This window comes from Eulemur rufifrons, chromosome 16 (assembly GCF_041146395.1).
Source record: "Eulemur rufifrons isolate Redbay chromosome 16, OSU_ERuf_1, whole genome shotgun sequence".
Lineage (NCBI taxonomy): Eukaryota > Metazoa > Chordata > Mammalia > Primates > Lemuridae > Eulemur > Eulemur rufifrons.
In genome coordinates this window covers 59298857-59319974 of record NC_090998.1, presented here as the reverse complement: position 1 = coordinate 59319974, position 21118 = coordinate 59298857, and the positions used below count along the sequence as shown (strand labels likewise).

At 33.5% G+C, this 21118-nt stretch overlaps 1 protein-coding gene across 1 annotated transcript in view; it reads right to left on the bottom strand.

Moving 5' to 3' along the window:
• The window catches only part of ZDHHC17 (zinc finger DHHC-type palmitoyltransferase 17), an 85329-nt gene that overhangs the window by 46254 nt on the left and 17957 nt on the right, over positions 1-21118 (bottom strand). The window contains exons 2-5 of the mRNA XM_069489582.1: positions 17966-18069; positions 9899-10021; positions 865-942; positions 90-234 (exon numbers count right to left, since the gene is read on the bottom strand). Coding sequence (XP_069345683.1) covers positions 90-234; positions 865-942; positions 9899-10021; positions 17966-18069 — 450 coding nt within the window. The remainder of the gene's footprint in view (positions 1-89; positions 235-864; positions 943-9898; positions 10022-17965; positions 18070-21118) is intronic.

Below are 21118 nucleotides of genomic sequence, written 5' to 3'. Positions count from 1 at the left end.
GTTACACATGTAACCGATGATTTATGGCATTTAAACCATGAAAGACAACATCTGATTAAAATTCACACCACTGCGATTTTTTTTTTTACCTGTCCTTTTGCTATCAGATAAGCAACAATTGAGGTATGTCCAAACTGAGCAGCCAGATGAATACAGCTACATCCTTCTCCATCAATTAATGAAGGATCTGCACCATATTTCATTAGTTGTACAACCATGGATAGATGGCCTTGTCTAAAATATAAAAGAACAAACACTTAGACATAGGGTTATTTCAAACAGGATTCTCTAGAAAGAACTTTTTTAAATAAGGTAATGATGGGAAGATTACACATACATTTTAAAAAGTTATTTTAAAATAGATATATGTCAAGAGACATTTAAGATTTTATGGTTCTTAAAAATCTTAACAGGAAAAACCGTTATTGATAATCTATGGAGAAACTCATAACTTCTTTAAATATATAATAATTAGTATATTCTATTATTTCTATTCCAATATGATCTCAGTTATATATAGAAAGTAACCAATAAATAAGTTCCCAAGAACTGAGCTTGCTCTTAAATTGCAAATATATATCGGATGCAAAAGTATTACAGTCAAAGTGTAACCCAATCTTATAAAGTAACTGGATGAATATCAGCATGCGTAATTCCCTAACCTAAAAAGAGTTTGGACAACAAACTTTGCTTCCAATTAAGGTCTAACACTGGACAGGAATACATTACCATATTAATGATATTAACTATTGGCATAATAAGTTCTCTCCTTCATTTTAGCATGTCATTTTTAAAAAGTTGTTTAGTTGTATACTAATAAAGGAATCAAAGGGAAAACAAATCCAGAAGCAAATTTATTTAAACCTTGTGGCCCAGTGCAACGGAGTTGAATTCAGGTCTCCTCCAAGTTGATCCACAATAGCACCTTTCGAAATATAGTATCTATAAGAAAAAATTTTAATAATTCAGACAACTTTCATTTCCAAAAATTATGTGAAAAATGAAAATTTTCCATTTTAGAGATCATGTTAGGTTATGCCTTTGAAGATAAACAATCTTTTGTGATAGTTTTAAAAACATATTTAGTAAAACTTTATACCAAGTACATCACTTTCTTTTGTTCTAGAAGTAAAAGGAAAATAACTTTTTTAAAGTTACAAAATAGAATAGAAATGCCAAATAATCATGTAAAAAAGAAGGTAGAGAACCACACAGCTTTGAGTAGCAGAATATAAAAATCTTGTAATTAGAATAGGCAAGACATGGTCCTTGGGTAGCTCAGCTTTTTAAGCTGTACTTTCCTCATAAGATTACTATAGATTAAATCAAACAATATATATGAAAGGATTTTCTAAATCGTAAATTATAACAAAAATATTCTTTATTATGTCTTGTTATTTGTTGTGCCTTTAAAACCACGATGCTTGAAAAGGAAACAGCAACCTCATTGCTTAATATATTAATAAAACATCTTGATATTCTCTAAAATAAACAGGACCTTGTAGTTTATTATAATGCCTTCTTTGGGACTGATCAAGGCAATGAATCTTGAATATAAATGATTCTGAGGCATCTGATGTCATACTTGACATATATATCTCACTGAGGCTCTTAAGCTGTTCTAAGTGATTGTTGCTTTGGAACAATGCAATAATGCATTCACTTTTAATGTACATAGTTCTAAACATTTAATATAATATACTTTTATGCTTAATTCAGGAATTTTTTTTTTTTTTTTTTTTGAGACAGAGTCTCACACTGGAGTGTAGTACTGTCATCATAGTTCACTGCAACCTCAAACTCCTGGGCTCCAGCTAACCTCCTGCCTCAACCTCCTGTGTAGCTGGGACAACTGGTGCACACCACTACACCCAGCTAATTTTTATATTTTTTGTAGAGATGGGGTCTCACACTTGCTCAGGCTGGTCTAGAACTCCTGACCTCAAGCAATCCTCCTGCCTCGGCCTCTCAGAGAGCTAGGATTACAGGTGTGAGCCACCTTGCCCAGCCTTAGAAATTTTCTTTTTCAAGTAAGTATTTGTTAAATTGGTTCTTTTAAAGAATTGTGCAATGAAGGGCCCAACTCCAACTCTATCATACAGAATGGTTCAAAGTAACTTAATAGTATTTCCAGAATGTCATACTATTATAATAAGAACACAAACATTTAACTATTCCTAAATTGGTTCTTAAGGTTGGTAGACATTATATAATGTTGAAAATGTTTTTTGAGAATGGTTAGGTTAGAACCCAAAGAGAAGTACAGCTCAGCCAAAGAACCACTTTGATAGGAAATGATATTTTCTTAAAAATCCTAAATTGGGATTTCACTAAAGCAATTTCATTCTCTTCTCTATCGTCAACTGTTTCTGAGTTGTTTTTACTGATATATGGCAAAATTTATATCATTCCTAGGGCTATGCCAATGAGTGATTTCCAAACTGATTCTAAAGTACAAATTTTTTTTTTTTTTCACAAGGCCAGGGGAATATTTTTTTCCTGCATACTAAAAAAAGAATAACTTCTATTACCTTTTCATTGTAAACTTTGGAAGAGAAGTACTATATTTTTATAACATGTTATTTTTTTGTAGCTATAAGACCCTAGTTCAAAACTACACACTTCTGAAAAGATCACATGACTCCTTACTTTTAAACTCGAGCCTCCTTGAAATACTCCTTAAGAAGGTTATCAAAGAATGTTCTAGCAAGTACTAATGATCCTAGGTTTCAAGAAGAGGTCATCAAAAAACAAAACGTATCAACAAATATTTGAAAGATAAAAACCAAATAGCTGAAACTCAAACGTCTCTGGAGGGGACACTGATGAAAAGCCAGCCAGAATATGTTATACAACCCTGGAAAGACTAAGGAATTTTAGGGGTAATTGTTACCTGCAAAGAAAGTAGTAAGTAGCTAGGCTGTCAACAGAAGCATTAGTTGAAAGCCAATATAAATATGTTGCTGAATAATTGTGTTTTCTAACATATCCTTGCTGAAAGTGACGATTTACTTAGCATCACAAATAGCCATTTTAGTGACACGAAAACAATCAAGCAGCTGACAGTGCTAGAAAAGCATTGTGTACTGTAGCATTCATTAAATCTTAATGACTACTCAAGTTTTTGATAGAATGGCGGTTATAATTCAAACTCTTCTTTTAAAGTCCAGATTGACTTTTGTCTCCCTAAACTTCACTGCATGATGGCGATCTCTGACTCTTCAGTCTCAGTCTCACGTTGATTTTAATACTTAACCATTCAGCCTTTGCCAAAACATAATTTAATTAAAGTGTACATTGTGAACAAGAACCCCAGACTCCTTTCCTTACTCAGGTTAGCTGGCAGCCAGACATATACTGAGCTCCTTCCCACAAAAAGATTAGAAGATTCTTCTCTAAGAGAAACTGAATAGCCCCAGAGAAAAACTTCTGGAAACTGATATTTGAGGAGTTCCTATTGTAGAACCTAAGTCCCACAACTTCCAGTCAACTTTATGTTTCTGTCCTCAGTGTGAATGGTCAAATATAACCAGGTAATTGAGGAAAACTTCAAATATACAAGAAGGAGATCAAAATAAGCAGAAGCAGCCCCAAATATGCAAACTAAATGTAGAGAAGAAAAATTAAAAAAAAAAAAATTACAATATCCTCCAAAATTACAATATCCTCCAAGAACTAAAAGATAACATATCTATGATACAAAATGGAAGTATTAGAAAAAAGAAATGGTTTAAGAATGAATGCTTGGCCAGGCGCGGTGGCTCACGCCTGTAATCCTAGCACTCTGGGAGGCCAAGGCAGGTGGATCGTTTGAGCTCAGGAGTTTGAGACCAGCCTGAGCAAGAGCGAGACCCTGTCTCTACTAAAAATAGAAAGAAATTATATGGACAACTAAAAATATATAGAAAAAATTAGCCGGGCATGGTGGCACATGCCTGTAGTCCCAAATACTCGGGAAGCTGAGGCAGAAGGATCACTTGAGCCTAGGAGTTTGAGGTTGCTGTGAGCTAGGTTGACGCCACGGCATTCACTCTAGCCCAGGCAACAAAGCAAGACTCTGTCTCAAAAAAAAAAAAAAATGGAGCTCTGACTTGGGGGGAAAGCCGGTACATGGGCAACATATGTAACCTGCAATTCTGTATCCCCCATAACAATAAGGTGAAATAAAAAAAAAAATAAAATAAAATAAACAGCTCCAATAGGAAAAAAAAAAAAAAAGAAATAAACTGCTATTACACACAAAAAAAAAAAAAAAAGGTTAGATGTGGAAAGTCTGGAAGAGAAGGTGCTAGGAACACATTCATTGTATTTGTAAAATACTGTACTAAATTCTGAGGATGGGAAGGTAAAAGAAGACACAATTACCCTATTGATAGAGCTTCTAGTATAAGTTGGGAAATTTACACAATTGGGAAATATATAGGATAAGACAGTTTATGTTGGGGAAAGTTGCCTGTTGAGTTTTGTATATTTATCAATTTTGAAAACAAACCAGAACATGCAATTTATTCATGGTCTGATAATGGCACAGGAAAATTTGCATCCTTCCTCACTAGAGAGAGCCATTGGAAGCTCAGGCAGTAAATCTGAACTTGGGGAAAGCAAAACTGAGCCTAACCTCTTTTCTCCTTTCATAAACAGTAAAGAGGAAGGAGGATTTTAAATGACAAAATGATGAGCTCAGGTTTAAACATGATGTGTCTGAGGTGAGAATGGCAGCAGTAATTACTAAAGATACTAACATAGCAGCTAATATTAGAACAGCATTTACAAAAAAAAAAAAAAAAAGGAATGAATGCTTGAAAATTGAAAATGTGATAGATAAAATTAGAAATTCAAAAGAAGGTAAGGATTAAAAGATAAATTAAGAAACTCTCCCCAAAAGTACAATGGTTATATTGGAGTATAAAAGATAGTTGGAAAAAAGCTAAGAAAATGAGATAATCACTCTCATTGGTTCCAACAAACAAGAGTTCCTGAAAGAAAAAAAAAAAAAAAACCAGAGAGAATGAAGGCAAAGCACTATCGAGGGAACAGTATAGAAATAGGCCGGGCGCGGTGGCTCATGCCTGTAATCCTAGCACTCTGGGAGGCCGAGGCGGGTGGATCGCTGGAGGTCAGGAGTTCGAGACCAGCCTGAGCAAGAGCGAGACCCCGTCTCTACTAAAAATAGAAAGAAATTATATGGACAACTAAAAATATATATAGAAAAAATGAGCCGGGCATGGTGGCACATGCCTGTAGTCCCAGCTACTTGGGAGGCTGAGGCAGTAGGATCGCTTAAGCCCAGAAGTTTGAGGTTGCTGTGAGCTAGGCTGACGCCACGGCACTCACTCTAGCCCGGGCAACAGAGCGAGACTCTGTCTCAAAAAAAAAGAAATATACTTCCTAGAACTAAAAAGGCAAGTTTCGGATTAAAAGTGGCCACCAAATGCCCATGAACTGCATTTGTTTACACACACACAGACACACACACACACATAATTGCACAGTAATGTAAACTTTCACAAGTCAGGAGTAAAGAAAAAAATCTTAAATGTTCCCAGGGAAGAAGAATAAGCAACACATATAATGTGTTCTCAGAAAATTATAAGCTCCATATTTTTTAATAAAGCCTCATATTCTTTAATAAAGCCTTGACCTGGAATCAAAGTGAAATCAGACACAAGTATTCATCAACTGCTGTTGATGAAGAATCTTAATAAGAGACTACTGAAGACAAGGGCCTGAGCAAATCACTTCTATTTTATTGTATTAGGGTAAAAGCTTAGAAACTGTTAAAAGATTATCATTGGAAAACACTAGGAATATAAACTTAATCCCAGCTAGGGTGAAGGTCTTCTCTCCAAATTATACCTACTTTAAATTTTATCATTCATCATTACAAAAGTGAACTAACTTCTTTGTTTATGGTAAGTTCCATTAATACATCCTGATACAACGTCACTGTTAGGAGAGACACTTCTCCATACTGTTTTAGCACAGTAACTTGCTAAACCGTGTAAGAATTAAGTTCACCCACCTGAAGATGTAATGTACACAGTAACACTGTGATTATTAACTCACTCTATAATTTACTGCTTTATTCCATAACCTCACTAGTTAATTACTGGCTTGGAGCAATTTATAAGGCAGACAGTTTCAAGATATTTTGTATTTTTTCTATGGATTTTTATTTATTTTTAAAAACAACTATAAATTTTTTGATCAATAGAAAGAGATCACACATCTCAACAGCTGAAGCAAGAAAATAATACAGTAATGCATCAAAATTCTGAGGGAACGATTTTTTAACTAGAACTCTATGCTCAAACAACCAATAAGGTATGAGGGCAGAAGAGATATTAAATTCAAAACATTTTCCCCCAAAGTACTGTCTCAGAAATCTATCACGGCTGGGCGTGGTGGCTCACGCCTGTAATCCTAGCACTCTGGGAGGCCAAGGTGGGCGGATTGTTTGAGCTCAGGAGTTTGAGACCAGCCTGAGCAAGAGCGAGACCCCATCTCTACTAAAAATAGAAAGAAATTATATAGACAGCTAAAAATATATATAGAAAAAAAAAATTAGCCGGGCATGGTGGCACATGCCTGTAGTCCCAGCTACTCGGGAGGCTGAGACAGGAGGATCCCTTGAGCTCAGGAGTTTGAGGTTGCTGTGAGCTAGGCTGATGCCACGGCACTCACTCTAGCCTGGGCAACAGAGTGAGACTCTGTCAAAAAAAAAAAAAAAAAGAAATCTATCACAAAGTGTACTCTACCAAAGCAGGGAACAAACCCATAGAGACAAAAACCTGAGATCTAGGGAAACAGAGACCAACCCTGGAGTAAAGGGATTTCCCAGGATGATGGCAAAGGAAAATCTCAAGGTAATAGTTGTTTAGTAGCCCTAATGAGCAAACAGCCTGGGCTGAAGCACAGAGGTAAAGACATCCAACATTTTATCCCCTTTCTCCACCAAAAAAGAACAATTCGATCCAATTTGCATACAGAGGGGGTTTTATAGTTCTGAGAATATGGGAAGAATTCGTGATAATATGTTGAAAATTAAACAAATGAAAAAACAAAACAAAATGATTGTTACTTCAGACAAAATCAAAAGTTCTACAGAAAAGGACAGATAATCACAGAACTCTTTCGGGCTTAGCAGTGTATAATATTAACATACTCATAACAATTTAAATATGGTATAGCGATTTAACTAAAACTATACTAGTGGATGAAAGAGAAAGTATTAGTGGGTAAGGTAGTCTAGGACATCTAGTTATCCCAAAATATAAAAACAAATATAATGTTAAAAATTGATAAATCAAACAAAGCATAAAACTTGGCAATATCTATTAAAACTAAAAATTCATGTCTTTCCTTGTTGCTCCTAAGAATTCTGTAGATATAAATGAACATACGCAAAATATGTGAAAATGATATTAATCATAGCATTGTAATAGCAAAAAACACCAGAATCAATCTAATGTCCATCAATAAGGAAACCAGTAAATAAATTCAGGTACCTCCATATAACTGAATATTATATGGATATTTAAAAAAAAATGATACAGCTCTATTTGTACTGATAGGAAAAATCTTGAAGATGTATAAATTAAATAAAAAAGCGGAAAAGTGTTTGCTACCATTTGTGTACAGAAAATAACTTTATAAAAGTAGCAATATAAACATATAAGTGTAATACCGAAAGAAACAGCTAAGTATTGAAAAGAGTTACTTCTGGGGTACAGGACCAAGGAATGAGGAAGGATTAACATTCCTTATTGTACGCCTTTAAGCACTTCTTGATTTTTCAAATTGTTTATGTACCATTTTGATTAAAAAAATAGAGAATTTGGACCAACTCTCCCATTAAAGAAAACTAAAAAAGCTCAATAAAATAATAAAATATAAAAAACATTTCCTAAAAAGCAAAGCCTCAAGAGCATTACCTGATCAAGATTCAGGAGATGCCTAAAACTTGAAGAAGTCGGAAAAACACTCAGATACAATGTGCCCTACAGACAATTTGCTGATGCAGAAGAGCTGGCCAGGAAGAAAGCTAAGGAGACAAAAGCAAAAATAAGGGCTGGGACCCCCAAAAGCTGCACTATAGGAATAAGGAAGAACCAGAAGTAAACTTGGCTCTGGCATGGTCTTCAGCCACCTGCGTGATCTGGAAAATCTAAAGCTTTGAAATTAAATTAAGTTGGGCCTGCCAAAAACAAATGGGAATCTTTGCAACTTAGGCCTCAAATTATTCAACAAATAATTTTTCAAATACAATGTCTTATACATATCAAAAGATAATCAGGCACATGAAGGAACAACACAAACAGACCTACAGAGACTTCAGATGCTATCCTCTTAAACACAGATCATAAAATCACTATATTTACTACATTCAAGTAAGACAAGATTGAAATTTTCAGCAACTAATGTTTTAAGTAACAGAGATTTGAAAACAATATTTCAAAGCTGAAAAATAAAATTTTAAAAATTAAGAACACAATGAATGAATTTAACAGCAGATTATACATAAGTAGAGAGTAAATGAACTGGAAGACAGATCAAAAGAAATTCCCAAATGATACAGAGACAAAAGGATAGTACATACAGAAGAAAGGGTAAGAGACACAGGGATACAATGAAAAGGTCAAACATACATTTAACTGGCGTTACAGAAGGAGAGCAAAAAGAGAATGGGGAAGAAGCAATATTTGAAGAAACAACGGCTGAGATTTTTCCAGAACTGATGAAAATACCAATCCAAAGAATCAAGAATTCCTTGCAATCTCATTCAGGGTAAATAAAAAGAAATTCACACCTGGATGTATCATTGTGAAACTGCAGAAAACCAGAAACAGAAAAATCTTAAAAGCAGTCAGAAAAAAAGAGCCTTCAGAAGTGTGATACTTAATTTCTCAACAGTGACAGAAGCCAGAAAACAGTGAAATAATCTTTTCAATGCAAAAAGCAAAAATAAAACTAATAAAAACTGCCAACCTAGATTTCCATGCCATGTGAAAATCTCCTTCACAAACAAAGATGAAATAAAAACATTTTCAGACCAACACAGAATTAGATATCAGGAGACCCATACTGAAGGCAGAGTGAAGGTTAAGACTACAAGAAGAAGAAGAACAAAGAAAATGAAATAACTCTCTCGAAGAAAGTGATTCATAGACTTCAATGCTTTAGTTATTACTTGCTTAATCTTTGCTTAATACCCTAAGGGCAAATTCTTTTACCTGGCATTAATATACTATTTGCCTTTAGAGTCTGTGCTGCACTTATCTACACATCTGCAAGCAGTTCACTTTAGATTCGTGTTTTTATTTAAAGATTTTATGTCTAAAATGTCAAAAACTACTAAACAAGTCTTACTAAAAAAGATTTCTTATCAGCCTGACTCTTAACTACCTGTTTACACTCAGTACATAAAGTATCCATCACTTATGCTGGTGTGAATTATTAAATCAGATTATTATTACCTATTGTCATTTCAACTCCTCGCTTTCCTTTTGCTGCTTTTTCCCACAGAGTCCATATTTAGAATGTGAATACCAAGTCAGACTACCTGAGGTCAAGCCCTGACTCCAACCTTTATTAGCTGTGTGTCACTGGGTAGCACATTTAAACCTCTTTGTGCCTCAGTTTCCTCATCAGTAGGATGGTAGTAATTGTTATATTTCACATAGGGTTATTGCAAGAAAATTAAAGGAAATATACATGAAAAAGCAGTCAATACAGTAAATTGTTAAAAGCAATATTTTCAGGAAAAAAAGTACATAAAATCCACATTTTAAAAGTCACAAATTTTAGAAATTTGTTTTTATGATAATTACTTCCAATAATTTTATAACAATATTAATAGTAAAACCAACTACTAATTAAAAATACAGAAAACACATACTTGACTAAATCTATTCTGTTATTGATGGCAGCCCAATGAAGGAGTGTAACATTTTCTTTGTCCGGTTGCCGTACATCATAGCCTGCTTCCACCAACTCTCGGCAGCGTTCATATATTCCGTATCTTGAAAAGAAAAAAATATGGCATTGTTACTACTATTGAACAAGAAATTAAAGCTGAAAGCAACATTTTCAGAAGAAAACAACGCTTCATTTTAATAACTGGAAATTAAATGTATTTCTCAACATAAAATATTACTTTTAAGATATCAATATTCCAAAAGGTTTTACTAATCCATTTTATAGTTCTAAAATTTCTTATTTATAAGAACGTTACGTCTCATTAGGTGAAAGGGAAAAAGATACCAGAAATAAAACTCAATCAGCTACATGTTTCTCTTGATATAACCACTTATCTTATTCCCCCAAACACTTGAGGCAGATTATAAAAATACACACAAGCTAAAAATTATTAAATACACAAAAATCAGTAACAAGGAGCATATAAATGATTTAGAAGAACATCAAGAAGAAAGGATGTTTTACAAGCCCCAGGATTCTCTACTTACAAATTTAGCTTTGATATTCCTGAAGGCAAATAAATAAAGGTGTGCTGAAGTGAGAAGTGGGGTGGGGCAAGAGTCCTGTGACTCAGCTCAAGCCAACGAGACATCCGTCTACTGGGAGAGTTCTAGAAAAGATGTTTGTATCTGATAAAAGAGAGATGCCTCACCAGAAAGCCTGATCCTTCCTTCCTGTTTTCTGTTTTCTATCATTGTGTGGCAGCAAGAATTTTTTTTTAACTTATTATGGAAATTTTCAAACATAAAAGAGAATAGTACAATAAACCACCAAGAATCCATCATCAAGCCACAACAACCATCAACTTTATCATAATCAAAATATTAGGTCCTCAGAAATATATGACACAAAAATTTTAAAAAGTGAGCAAACCCCTGCAGTTGGTTCATGAGAATCTCACTTGTTAATGTTTTTATTGTTACAATATTGACAATTTAATTGCAATAACTCACACAAAGAAAACAATAAAAGATAACAAATTTTTCATTAAATTAGAAAGGATTGTTTTGTTTTTGAAGTTTTTATTCTATTTCCGTGATAAAACACCACGGCCCCTAGGAAAAAAATTTTTTTCTAGTGTGGCAGTCAATGTGTTAATTAGTAAATAATACTGAAAAGGTAATAATTTTGATTTAGTAGATGCCACCTATAAAGTAATTCTTCCATTTGGGAATCATGTTTCTTTGTGAGGTATACTTTTTCTTAGGAAAGAAAATCATTAACACAAAGTATCTGAATAAAATAAATTAGAATACTAAACCAAGACCTACAACAACAATGATGACAGCATACTTAATTATACTACTCTCACTGTAAATAAGATTAATAAAAGACTTAAAGACCTAAAAATATATATATTTCCCCAAAACTGACTTACAAATTCAAGAGAATTCTAATTAAAATCCCAAATGAGTATTACACATGGAACTCTAAAACTCATTTAGAAAGAAAGAGTAAGAGGTCAAGAATAGCCAAGCCCTTTTTGAAAACTAGGAAGAAAGCTATAGTCAATAAAACAATGTGGTACTCACGATTCAACAAGATTCAACAAATGGAACAGAAAAGTATATCTAGAAATGGACCACAATTGTGGCAGCTTGGTGCATAAAAGAGATGCATTATAAATTAATAGAGAAAGAATGAACTACTCAATAAATGGTGGTTGGGATATAATTGGTTATATATGTCGAAAAAATGAAACTAGAACCATGTTTATACCATACCAAAAAAATTAATTCCTAAATTAAGATTGTATATAAGCACAAAAATATAAAAAGATAAAAATCAAAAAACTTTTAGAAGAAATACAGATGCTTTCATTTTAAAACATTATTTTGTTATAAGCTATGGTACATTTCCAAACTATTAAAAATGTGTAGAATTTTGAATATAAATATCCACATAATCACCAGTCAAGCCAAGTAATAAAACAGTCTAAGCACTCCAAAAATGCCATCTCCATGTCCTTCCATATGATTATTTTTATGATCTTGGGTAGGGAAGATTTCTTAAACAAGACATATAAAAAGAAGCACCTAAATTTTAAAAGATTGATACATTTGCTCACAAATAAAAACTACTCAATGACAGAAGATAATAAAAGCAATGTGATATCTGCCAACCTCTTAATCAATAAAGGATTAGATAGCCAGGATATACAAAGAACTTTTACAAATCAATTACAAAAAGACAAAAGAACGCAGTAGAAAAATGAGTAAAGGATTTAAAATGGCAATTTACACAGGAAGAAACCCAAAATGCCAAGAAACACAGGATATTTATGCAATGCCATTTGTAATCACACAAAGGCCAATGAAAACAGAGAAAAACCATTTCACAACCATCAAACTGGCAACAATTATTAATTCTGATAAAACTAGGATTTTGCAAGAATGCAGTCAAGGAAGAAGTCATTTCCTGCAGGTAGAAGTATAAATTGGCACAGCTACTTTGGAAATCAATTTGGCAATAATTAATAAAACTGAAAAACAATATACTACACAAGCCAGAAATCCCACTTGAGATGTCTACCCTAGAGGAACTCTTGCTTGTGTGCAGTAGAAATCAAGTACAAGGACATTCACTGATGCAGTGTTTTTAATAATGAAAAAGAACAAACAGCTTTATGTGTCCCGCAGTAAGGAATAATATAATACCACAATGCAGTTAAACAGAATAAATTAGCTCTTTATCTATCAACACTGATAAATCACAAAAGCAATTATATTTTTTAAAAAAGCAAGCTGCCATCACCTAAGAGCACATTCAGGAATAACATTAATCCGGTGTCGGGCAGATGTGGGGCAGTGGAGGGGATGGGTGTACACATACATAATGAGTGCAATGCGCACTGTCTAGGGGATGGACATATTTGAAGCTCTGACGGGGGGGGGGGGGGGGGGCGGGCGGGGGGGAGGCAAGGGCAACATATGTAACCTAAACTTTTGTGCCCCCACAATATGCTGAAATAATAATTAAAAAAAAAGAAATTGGAACAAAATCACCTATGTAATGTTGTAAACCCTAAAAAAAAAAATAAAATAAAAATAAAAAAGCAAGCTGCAAAAGGATGTGTATAGAATACAACTTATATTAATATAAATTGCCAACATACATTATAGCAGCATATTTTGTTTATAGAAAAAGATGTTTATAGAAATGTACAGGAATGTGAATGAGAATGATTCATAGCAATTTCAAGGGAGGTTTCTCTGGGGGAGGTAGAGGAAAGAACACACTAGTGAGCAACCTGTAGCAACTACAGCAAAATGTTAGCATCCACTTAATCTGACAGTTATGTTTCATAACTTAAGTAAATGATTTAAAAACAGAAATTGCTGACAGTATACATGGACACTTTTCATGAAATAGGATAGTTAGAATGGTATGTAAGGGGTGGTAGAGTGGTTGGCATTTTTTCTTAAGATGGAAGATGCTGAAGTATATTTATTTCCTGATGAGGAATGATAACAGTGTGGAAGAGATTAATGACAAAGGAGACAAAGGATATATCAAAAGGAGCAAACAGAATTTGGTCTTTGAGGAAAAAAAAAAAAAAAAGAGATGATGGACAGGTGTGCAGAATTGGTGATGTGAAGGCAAAGTCTTTTAGAGTCTGGGACCTGAAGTACTTAAGTGTCCAAGCAAGCAAAAATGTAATAATACTGGAGGAAAAATGGGCTAACCTTTCAAAAAACAAAAACAAAACACGGATAGTCAAACAGGAAGAACCACTCATTAAGTCTCATAAAATCTAGTATGTGTTTATGATGCTTAGTGTCAGAAAGTTACTAAAAAATACAAAGTTACTTAATGTCTAAATATCTGCTTAGTAATTATTAACAATTTAACAATGGTATCCTCCTTCTCATTATATTACAAAGGAAATGACTGAAAGAAAAAAGCTTTAAATGTTGGTAATTTATGTAATTAGTAAAGCATAACTATAAAATTTCAATGTTAATATTCTTTAAAATGAATGCAGAGCAGTGTAATTTGTTTATAAACACAGTTGGCACAAGTGTACTTTGGTCTCTCAGTGTACATCCATTCAAGAATGAAAAGTAACATCAGTGGGCTGTTTGTCCCTCCACAAAAGCAAAGAAAAAGCCAGGAAAAATTATCTGAATCAACTTTTTCAGAACTCTGGAAACTAAAGGCTTTCAGCATCTGAGGGAACATTTAGTCAAGAAAAACACTATAGTGCTAAAGGAAACCATGTCTAAAGAACTAAAGGATATAAGAACAATGTCTCACCTTATAGAAAATATCAATAAAGAAATTATTAAAAGGACTCGAACAAAATCTAGAGTTGAAAAGTACAATAACTAAAATGAAAAATTCACTAAAAGGCTCAAAAGCAGCTTTTAGCAGGCAGAAGAAAAACATTAGTGATAGGTCAATTGAGGTTGCCCAGTCTGATAAAAAGAAAAAAAGAATAAAGAAAAATTAACAAAGCCTGAAAGACCTGTGGAACATCATCAAACATACCAACATACACATAACAGGAGTCCCAGAAGGTGAAGAGAGAAAAAAGGCAGAAAGAATATTTGAAGAAATAGTGATGAAAACTTCCCAAATTTGATGAAAAACATTAATCTATATTACAAGATCTACAGATAGATAAATAAGACCTATAATCTTTATATTCAGGAAGCCCGATGAACTGTAAGTAGGATAAACTCAGAAACTCACACCTAGACACATCATAATCCAACTGTCAAAAGGCAAAGACAGAATCTTGAAAGAAGGGAGAGAGAAGTGACTCATCACATATAAGGGATCCTCAATGGGCAGTACAGGAGGAAATGGGGAACAAAAAAGACAAAAGACATACATGAAACAGATCAAAATGGCAGATGTAAATCCTACCTTATCAGTAATTACATTAAATGTAAATGAATTAAATGCTCCAATTAAAAGAACACAGACTTACTGAGGTTTTGTTCCAGTTGAACAATGAGGATTGTTGTTCAATATGTAGGTTCAAGGGGGGGAAACCCTTTAACACTTTTTAAAATTTATAAATAAATCTCCTTTTTAAAGTAAATATGAAATTGCTACCTGTGTTTCTTAAGCTGGTAATACAGATCACATTTTTCTCCTTTACTTTTATATATTTTCCAAAGCTTGCTTTTTATGTTTATAAGGTGAACTACACACCACAAATGACAACTTTATAGAATTTCCAAATATTTTTAAACAATCCAAAAAAAGCATTTTTAACCTGTATCTTAGGAGCAATAAAAGTAATAAACACTATTGATAATTATAAATGTTCAAATACAAAGAAATAAGAGAACAGCCCCTAACAAAAAGATCAAGAGTCCAAAGGTGATAGAGCAACCTGATTAGGAATAACCTTTGAAAATATGAGAACAGTTCTCATTCTGGCAACTTTCATCAAAAGATAACAGGCAGCATTCATAGAGTACTTACTATATACTAAGCATTATAATTTTTTATATGTATTAGCTATTTTCATATTAATATGATACCAATTATTCTGTTAAATGATTATTCTATTCATGATTACCAAAAAGTAGAGTCTTCTCTTAATAGAGAAGATTCCAAGCCAACTACTACTGCTATCATTAACTGGTCAAAAGGCTCAAACTTGTTCTTTCACCTTCTCCCTCTCTGCTCCACCCCTCTCCAAGCCAGCTATCAACAAGCAATTACTCCATTGTTTCCAACTGCAGACCCAGATCATAAATTGGGCTGAAGAAAAATTGGGAGAGAAAAAGGGGAATAGAAATGCAGAGATCAGCAGAAATATAAGGAAGCAGAAAAATGATAGTGCATATACTGGACAGCAAAATAACACCAATGATTATCTCTAAATACACCATCTATTTATTTCTACTCAGAGTATTTCCAATTTCTGGAATAACAGTTAAAATTTAGATAAGTGACAAGACTAGAATGGATAGTATCCCAAGTCAAAATATATAAAAGATAATCAAACTTGTATTTCACAAAGTATAAAAGGTTCAAAAATACGGTTACCATGCAATATGTGGAATATTTACACTAAAAATTATTTACTTATCTGAAATTCAAAGTTAATTGGGCATCCTGGTATTTGTTTGTTTGTTGCTAAATCTAGCACCCCAGTCAAAAAGCCTCAGCTATTTCATAGAATGAACTATTTATGTAACATATGAAGGCCTAAATGTAACTGGGGAAAGCATTAAATTTAGACTTATGTATTTTTAAAAATGAATTGAACTTATATACCAAATTTAGTATTGTGCCTCTTCTCTCCATTATAAATAATTAACAATTTCCAAGCAAATACCAAGTGAGGAAGGGAAGACTATGAACAAAATAAATTAGGTTGTAATGACACAAATTTTAGAGTTTTGTCTTGTTTTTGTTGTTTTAAATGTGAAAAAATATATATACATGTTATTCTAATAGAAAGTATGTACAGGTTGAGCATCCTTAATCCAAAAATCTGAAATCCAAAATGCTTCCAATCCTAAAACTTATGAGTGCCAACATGATACCTCAAGTGGAAAATTGCACACCTGACCTATTATGAAGTGCACAAAATTATTAAAAATACTGTATATAAAATTACCTTCAGGCTATGTGTATAAGGCAGATATGAAATATAAATGAATTTCATGTTTAGACTTGGTCCCATCCCCAAGATACCTCATTACGTATATGCAAATATTACAAAATACAAAAATATCTGAAATCGAAAAACTCAGTTCCCAAGCATTTCGGATTAGGCATATTCAACGTGTATTTAGATAATGCAGCCTATTTAAACCTAACAATAAGCAAACATACCAAAAAAAAAAAAAAAAAACCCCAGAATCATATTCAGAGGATTGAAGAACACTAAAAAGTAAAAAGAAAACAGAATCATAATTTTTATAGATGTCATGGAATTTATGTTGTTGCACTCAAAGCCTGTGCAAAGAATGAGATCACTTTAAATCAACTTATTCAGATCAACTGTTATTAATCTTTTACGGGGATCATAGGCCCCTTTGAGAATGTAATAAAAGTTACAGACTCTGCCAAGAAACGTGCTCTAACACACAAAATTTTGCATACAATTCCAAGCATTCAAGAAAGTCTGAAGTGCTTCCTAGGATACAGGTAAGGATGCTAAGTAATTCATACATCCTAAACAAGTTTTAATGAAGGCCACATTACTGTGAAATTTGGTTTGCACTGAGAAGTGTTAAGGTTTCCAGCACTTTACATAATACTAAGAAGCTAAAAGCACACTCAGTCCTTTATATTAGAAAAATGTTGTTTCATAGATTCACAAAACAAAAAATACTCAGTTTTACTTTACTGGTGTACCAGATACCACTTCATCCCTTCTTCTTGAAATAGATAGCAGATAACCAGAAAGATCAGAAAAAACATACACACTAAGTAACTATACTGTGACTATTAACGCTGCTAGATGCAATGAACTTCAGACAACTCTTAAAGCTAAAGACCCTATGAACTAGTTTCTCCTCTTTGTAGATGAAAATGTTATATTTCAAGTTCCATATGATTTGCATTATAATATCCTTAGATTTACCCTTTTCCTTGGCCTATTTCAAAGACTGATATAATCTGGCATTTTGAAGATAATATTTTAAACTCTGTGATACTTCCCTCAGCACAAGTTAAATAAATAAGTAAATGAGACACTGACTACATTTTCTTTCTAATCTGTATACCTGGTTGAGAGGGAAGAGAATATTGGATACGCACTAATATTTCCCATTTAAAATGCTTTAATACCAACAATGTTTTTCAATTCTCCATAACCAATTTCAATATTCTTAGGACATAATAACTTCTGGAAAGATTAGCAAGTACCAAAAGCAAACAGACATATTCAAGTAATCAACGGAAAAGAAACTAATTTATTTAATGGAGATATAGACATTTTTCCCAAGGTAATAAGACTGTTATTCAGACTAACAGATGCCAAAGAAGAAAACGATTACAACAAAAACCTTACTGGGTAGCCTTGACTATGTCCCATGTGCTGTAATCATCAATATGAGTTTTCCGTCCAAGAGGTTCACCATATCCATGGTTATAATGGCTTTGGGGTTTGATTTCCTGTTGAAGAGAAAAATCACACACAGGCAAGAAGTGAAAAAGCAGGTACAGAAAATATTTCAATATTTTATACTAGTGTTTTTGTGCTGTTTGAAGAATGCTAATTGTTGAAATAATTAAGTTATCAAATTTTATCTTATTCTGAAGTTTGTACTCTTAGAGAAAAAGTATATTCAAACAGTATGCATTCCTTGTACACATTCTCAAAATTCAAAAGCTGTAAGACTACAAATTAGTAACAAATTAGCAACAAAAATTCATCACAGAACTCTGATCTCTTCATCAAATCAACTCACTCTTTCAGACCTATTTTTCTATTATTCTAGCAAAATCCCCAGCTCTAACAATTCTACTTTTAAACTTTCATCACATGCACTGTCCTATTTCCCACATAAACTCTAAGGTCCTTTTGGAAGAAACCATGGATAGATATTATTCGCAGATATTACCTTTTCTTAAACTCCATGCTCGGGGCCACCATTAGCTGAATTAGGAACAATGGAGCAGTTCCATTGTTCCTAATTTCAAAGTAAATCCACTTAAATAGTTCTAAAAAATGTCAATATCCTTAAGAAAACTTTTTATATAAAAATTTAATTACATGACAGTTTCACAGAATATTACATCCATTCAAAGTTTATATGCTGTATGCAATTTTCTATTTAAAGTACAAAATTTGCTACATATAGTCAACTTCCAATATAGCACCTAAGATACAATCATGTTTCTTTTTTGTGAAAACAGAGAAAAATTGAGCATGTTCAGCTTTAATATCATCCATTCAAATTGCTGTTTCTGGTATTTTTCACAGACAAGTCCATAAATAAACATAAATAAAAGGATAAACCACAAAATATTTGGAAAGAAATCCTTAGAACAATTTATGTTCTCTTGCTTCTGATCACATCACTTACCACTGATACTTAATAATGCAAAGTTAAGTAGGGCATTTTACTGGAAGAAAAAGGCTACTCTTTACCTTACCCTAGCCACTGAAATTGTATAGACAATTCCAAAGCTAATTTGTTTGAACCATAAATTTGGAGATTATCAATCTGAATATTTTCAACAAAAGGGAATTAAAAAAAATTCACAAAAGCAGATTCTGCTTAGTATATAACCTTTCAATAGGTAAATGTTTAGTTCCTTATGAAAATGGTATAGACAATATTAGAATACCATGCAACCATATACCCACATTAGCAGAAGAAAGGAAAAAGACATCATTCTTAAGCCAAGATTCACGATATACTGCAGATATTTTACTAAATATTTTTTAAGAGACTGCTCCAAACTCTAATAAAATAGAACTGGTTATTCTAGAATATGGGCAGGTGTAGTATTTTGGGTATATGCAACATTCTGAATAACTGATGAAGCAAACTGATATATAAAATATCCATTTACTGTCTTTAAACCTTTCGTATTTAATTTCTCCACTGAATTCTAGGTTTCAACTTCTCCACGCCCTATACTAAGTGAAGTGAGGTGAAGACACTTCTCAAATGAGAAAAACTTTCTACTTTCTAAATTTTCTTTTCTGATTCTATTCTCTCCAACCACAGGGACAATCATTTTTTAAACCTTCAATTCTGACATCTATAGGGCTGTAATACACCTGAAAAGGAAAAACCTGGTCATAGCTTTCAAGTAGAATGTAATAATATGCCCAAGAAAACACACACTGAGAGCCTGCTATATGGCTCTCTACAATGTACTGGGATCCAGGATCAGGACGGGGTAAGGAGAGTACAAAGTTTAAGAGGCTGTCAAAAAACTCAGTAATCAAGATAAAAAAAATTTTTATTTTATTAATTTTTTTAGAGACAGGGTCTTGCTCTATCACCCAGGCTGGAGTGCAGCAGTATAATCATAATTCACTGTAACCTCAGACTCCTGACCCTGAGAGATACTCCCTCCTCAGCCTCCCAAAATCCTGGGATTACAGGCATCAGCCACTGCATCTGGCCAAAAAAAATTTTAATGAAATATCTTTTAAAAATCAAAGGCCGGGCGCGGTGGCTCACGCCTGTAATCCTAGCACTCTGGGAGGCCGAGGTGGGCGGATCATTTGAGCTCAGGAGTTCGAGACCAGCCTGAGCAAGAGCGAGACCCCATCTCTACTAAAAATAGAAAGAAATTATATGGACAGCTAAAAATATATATAGAAAAAATCAGCCAGGCATGGTGGTGCATGCCTGTGGTCCCAGCTACTCGGGAGGCTGAAACAGGAGGATCCCTTGAGCTCAGGAGTTTGAGGTTGCTGTGAGCTAGGCTGACGCCACGGCACTCACTCTAGCCTGGGCAACAGAGTGAGACTCTGTCTCAAAAAAAAAAATAAAGTAAAATAAAATAAAATCAAAACCAACGCCCCTCCCCGCAAAAAATCTACCACGAACCCAACATCAACAATTTAAATTCAGGCAGCATCAGAATCTGCTTTTTCTTTTTACGCCAGGCTACACTATGGCTCACAGCAGCATTGTGAATGTACACAAAATACAGCTTCTTGCCCTCACGGACTTTACAATCCAGAATGGAAGGACAAAGGCGAAGAAAAATTAGTGAAATATTATTAATATAAGCAAGAGCCTTTCAATAATAAGTTAAAACATAAAGACAATGTAATATCGAGGAAGTAATAACTTTAAAAACTGTTTCAATTTGAAATGTGCCAAGGCAAACTGCTATTCTTTTTTACTAAGGACAAATATATTGCTTTTATATACAAATAATGAATATTCGTCAAATAAAAATAAATCCCTTTTTTGAAGATTTCTATTGTAAAGCTTTCACATGACTTGAATTTATTTTCAGCCCTCGGGACCTCACTGCACATAATGATTAAATCGTATTCTCAGTTTTTCTACAGTCCATTCTGTCTCACTGACATTGCCAAATGTGAGCTTCACCATGTTAATGGAAATTAGACTTTTTTCCGGGAACATTTTAAAACTAATTTATACAACTACCTGTTTTGTCCCAACTATAATGTAAACTAAAAATAAAATGCTAAGCCCCTGGCTGACTGAACAGACCCCCTCCTGGC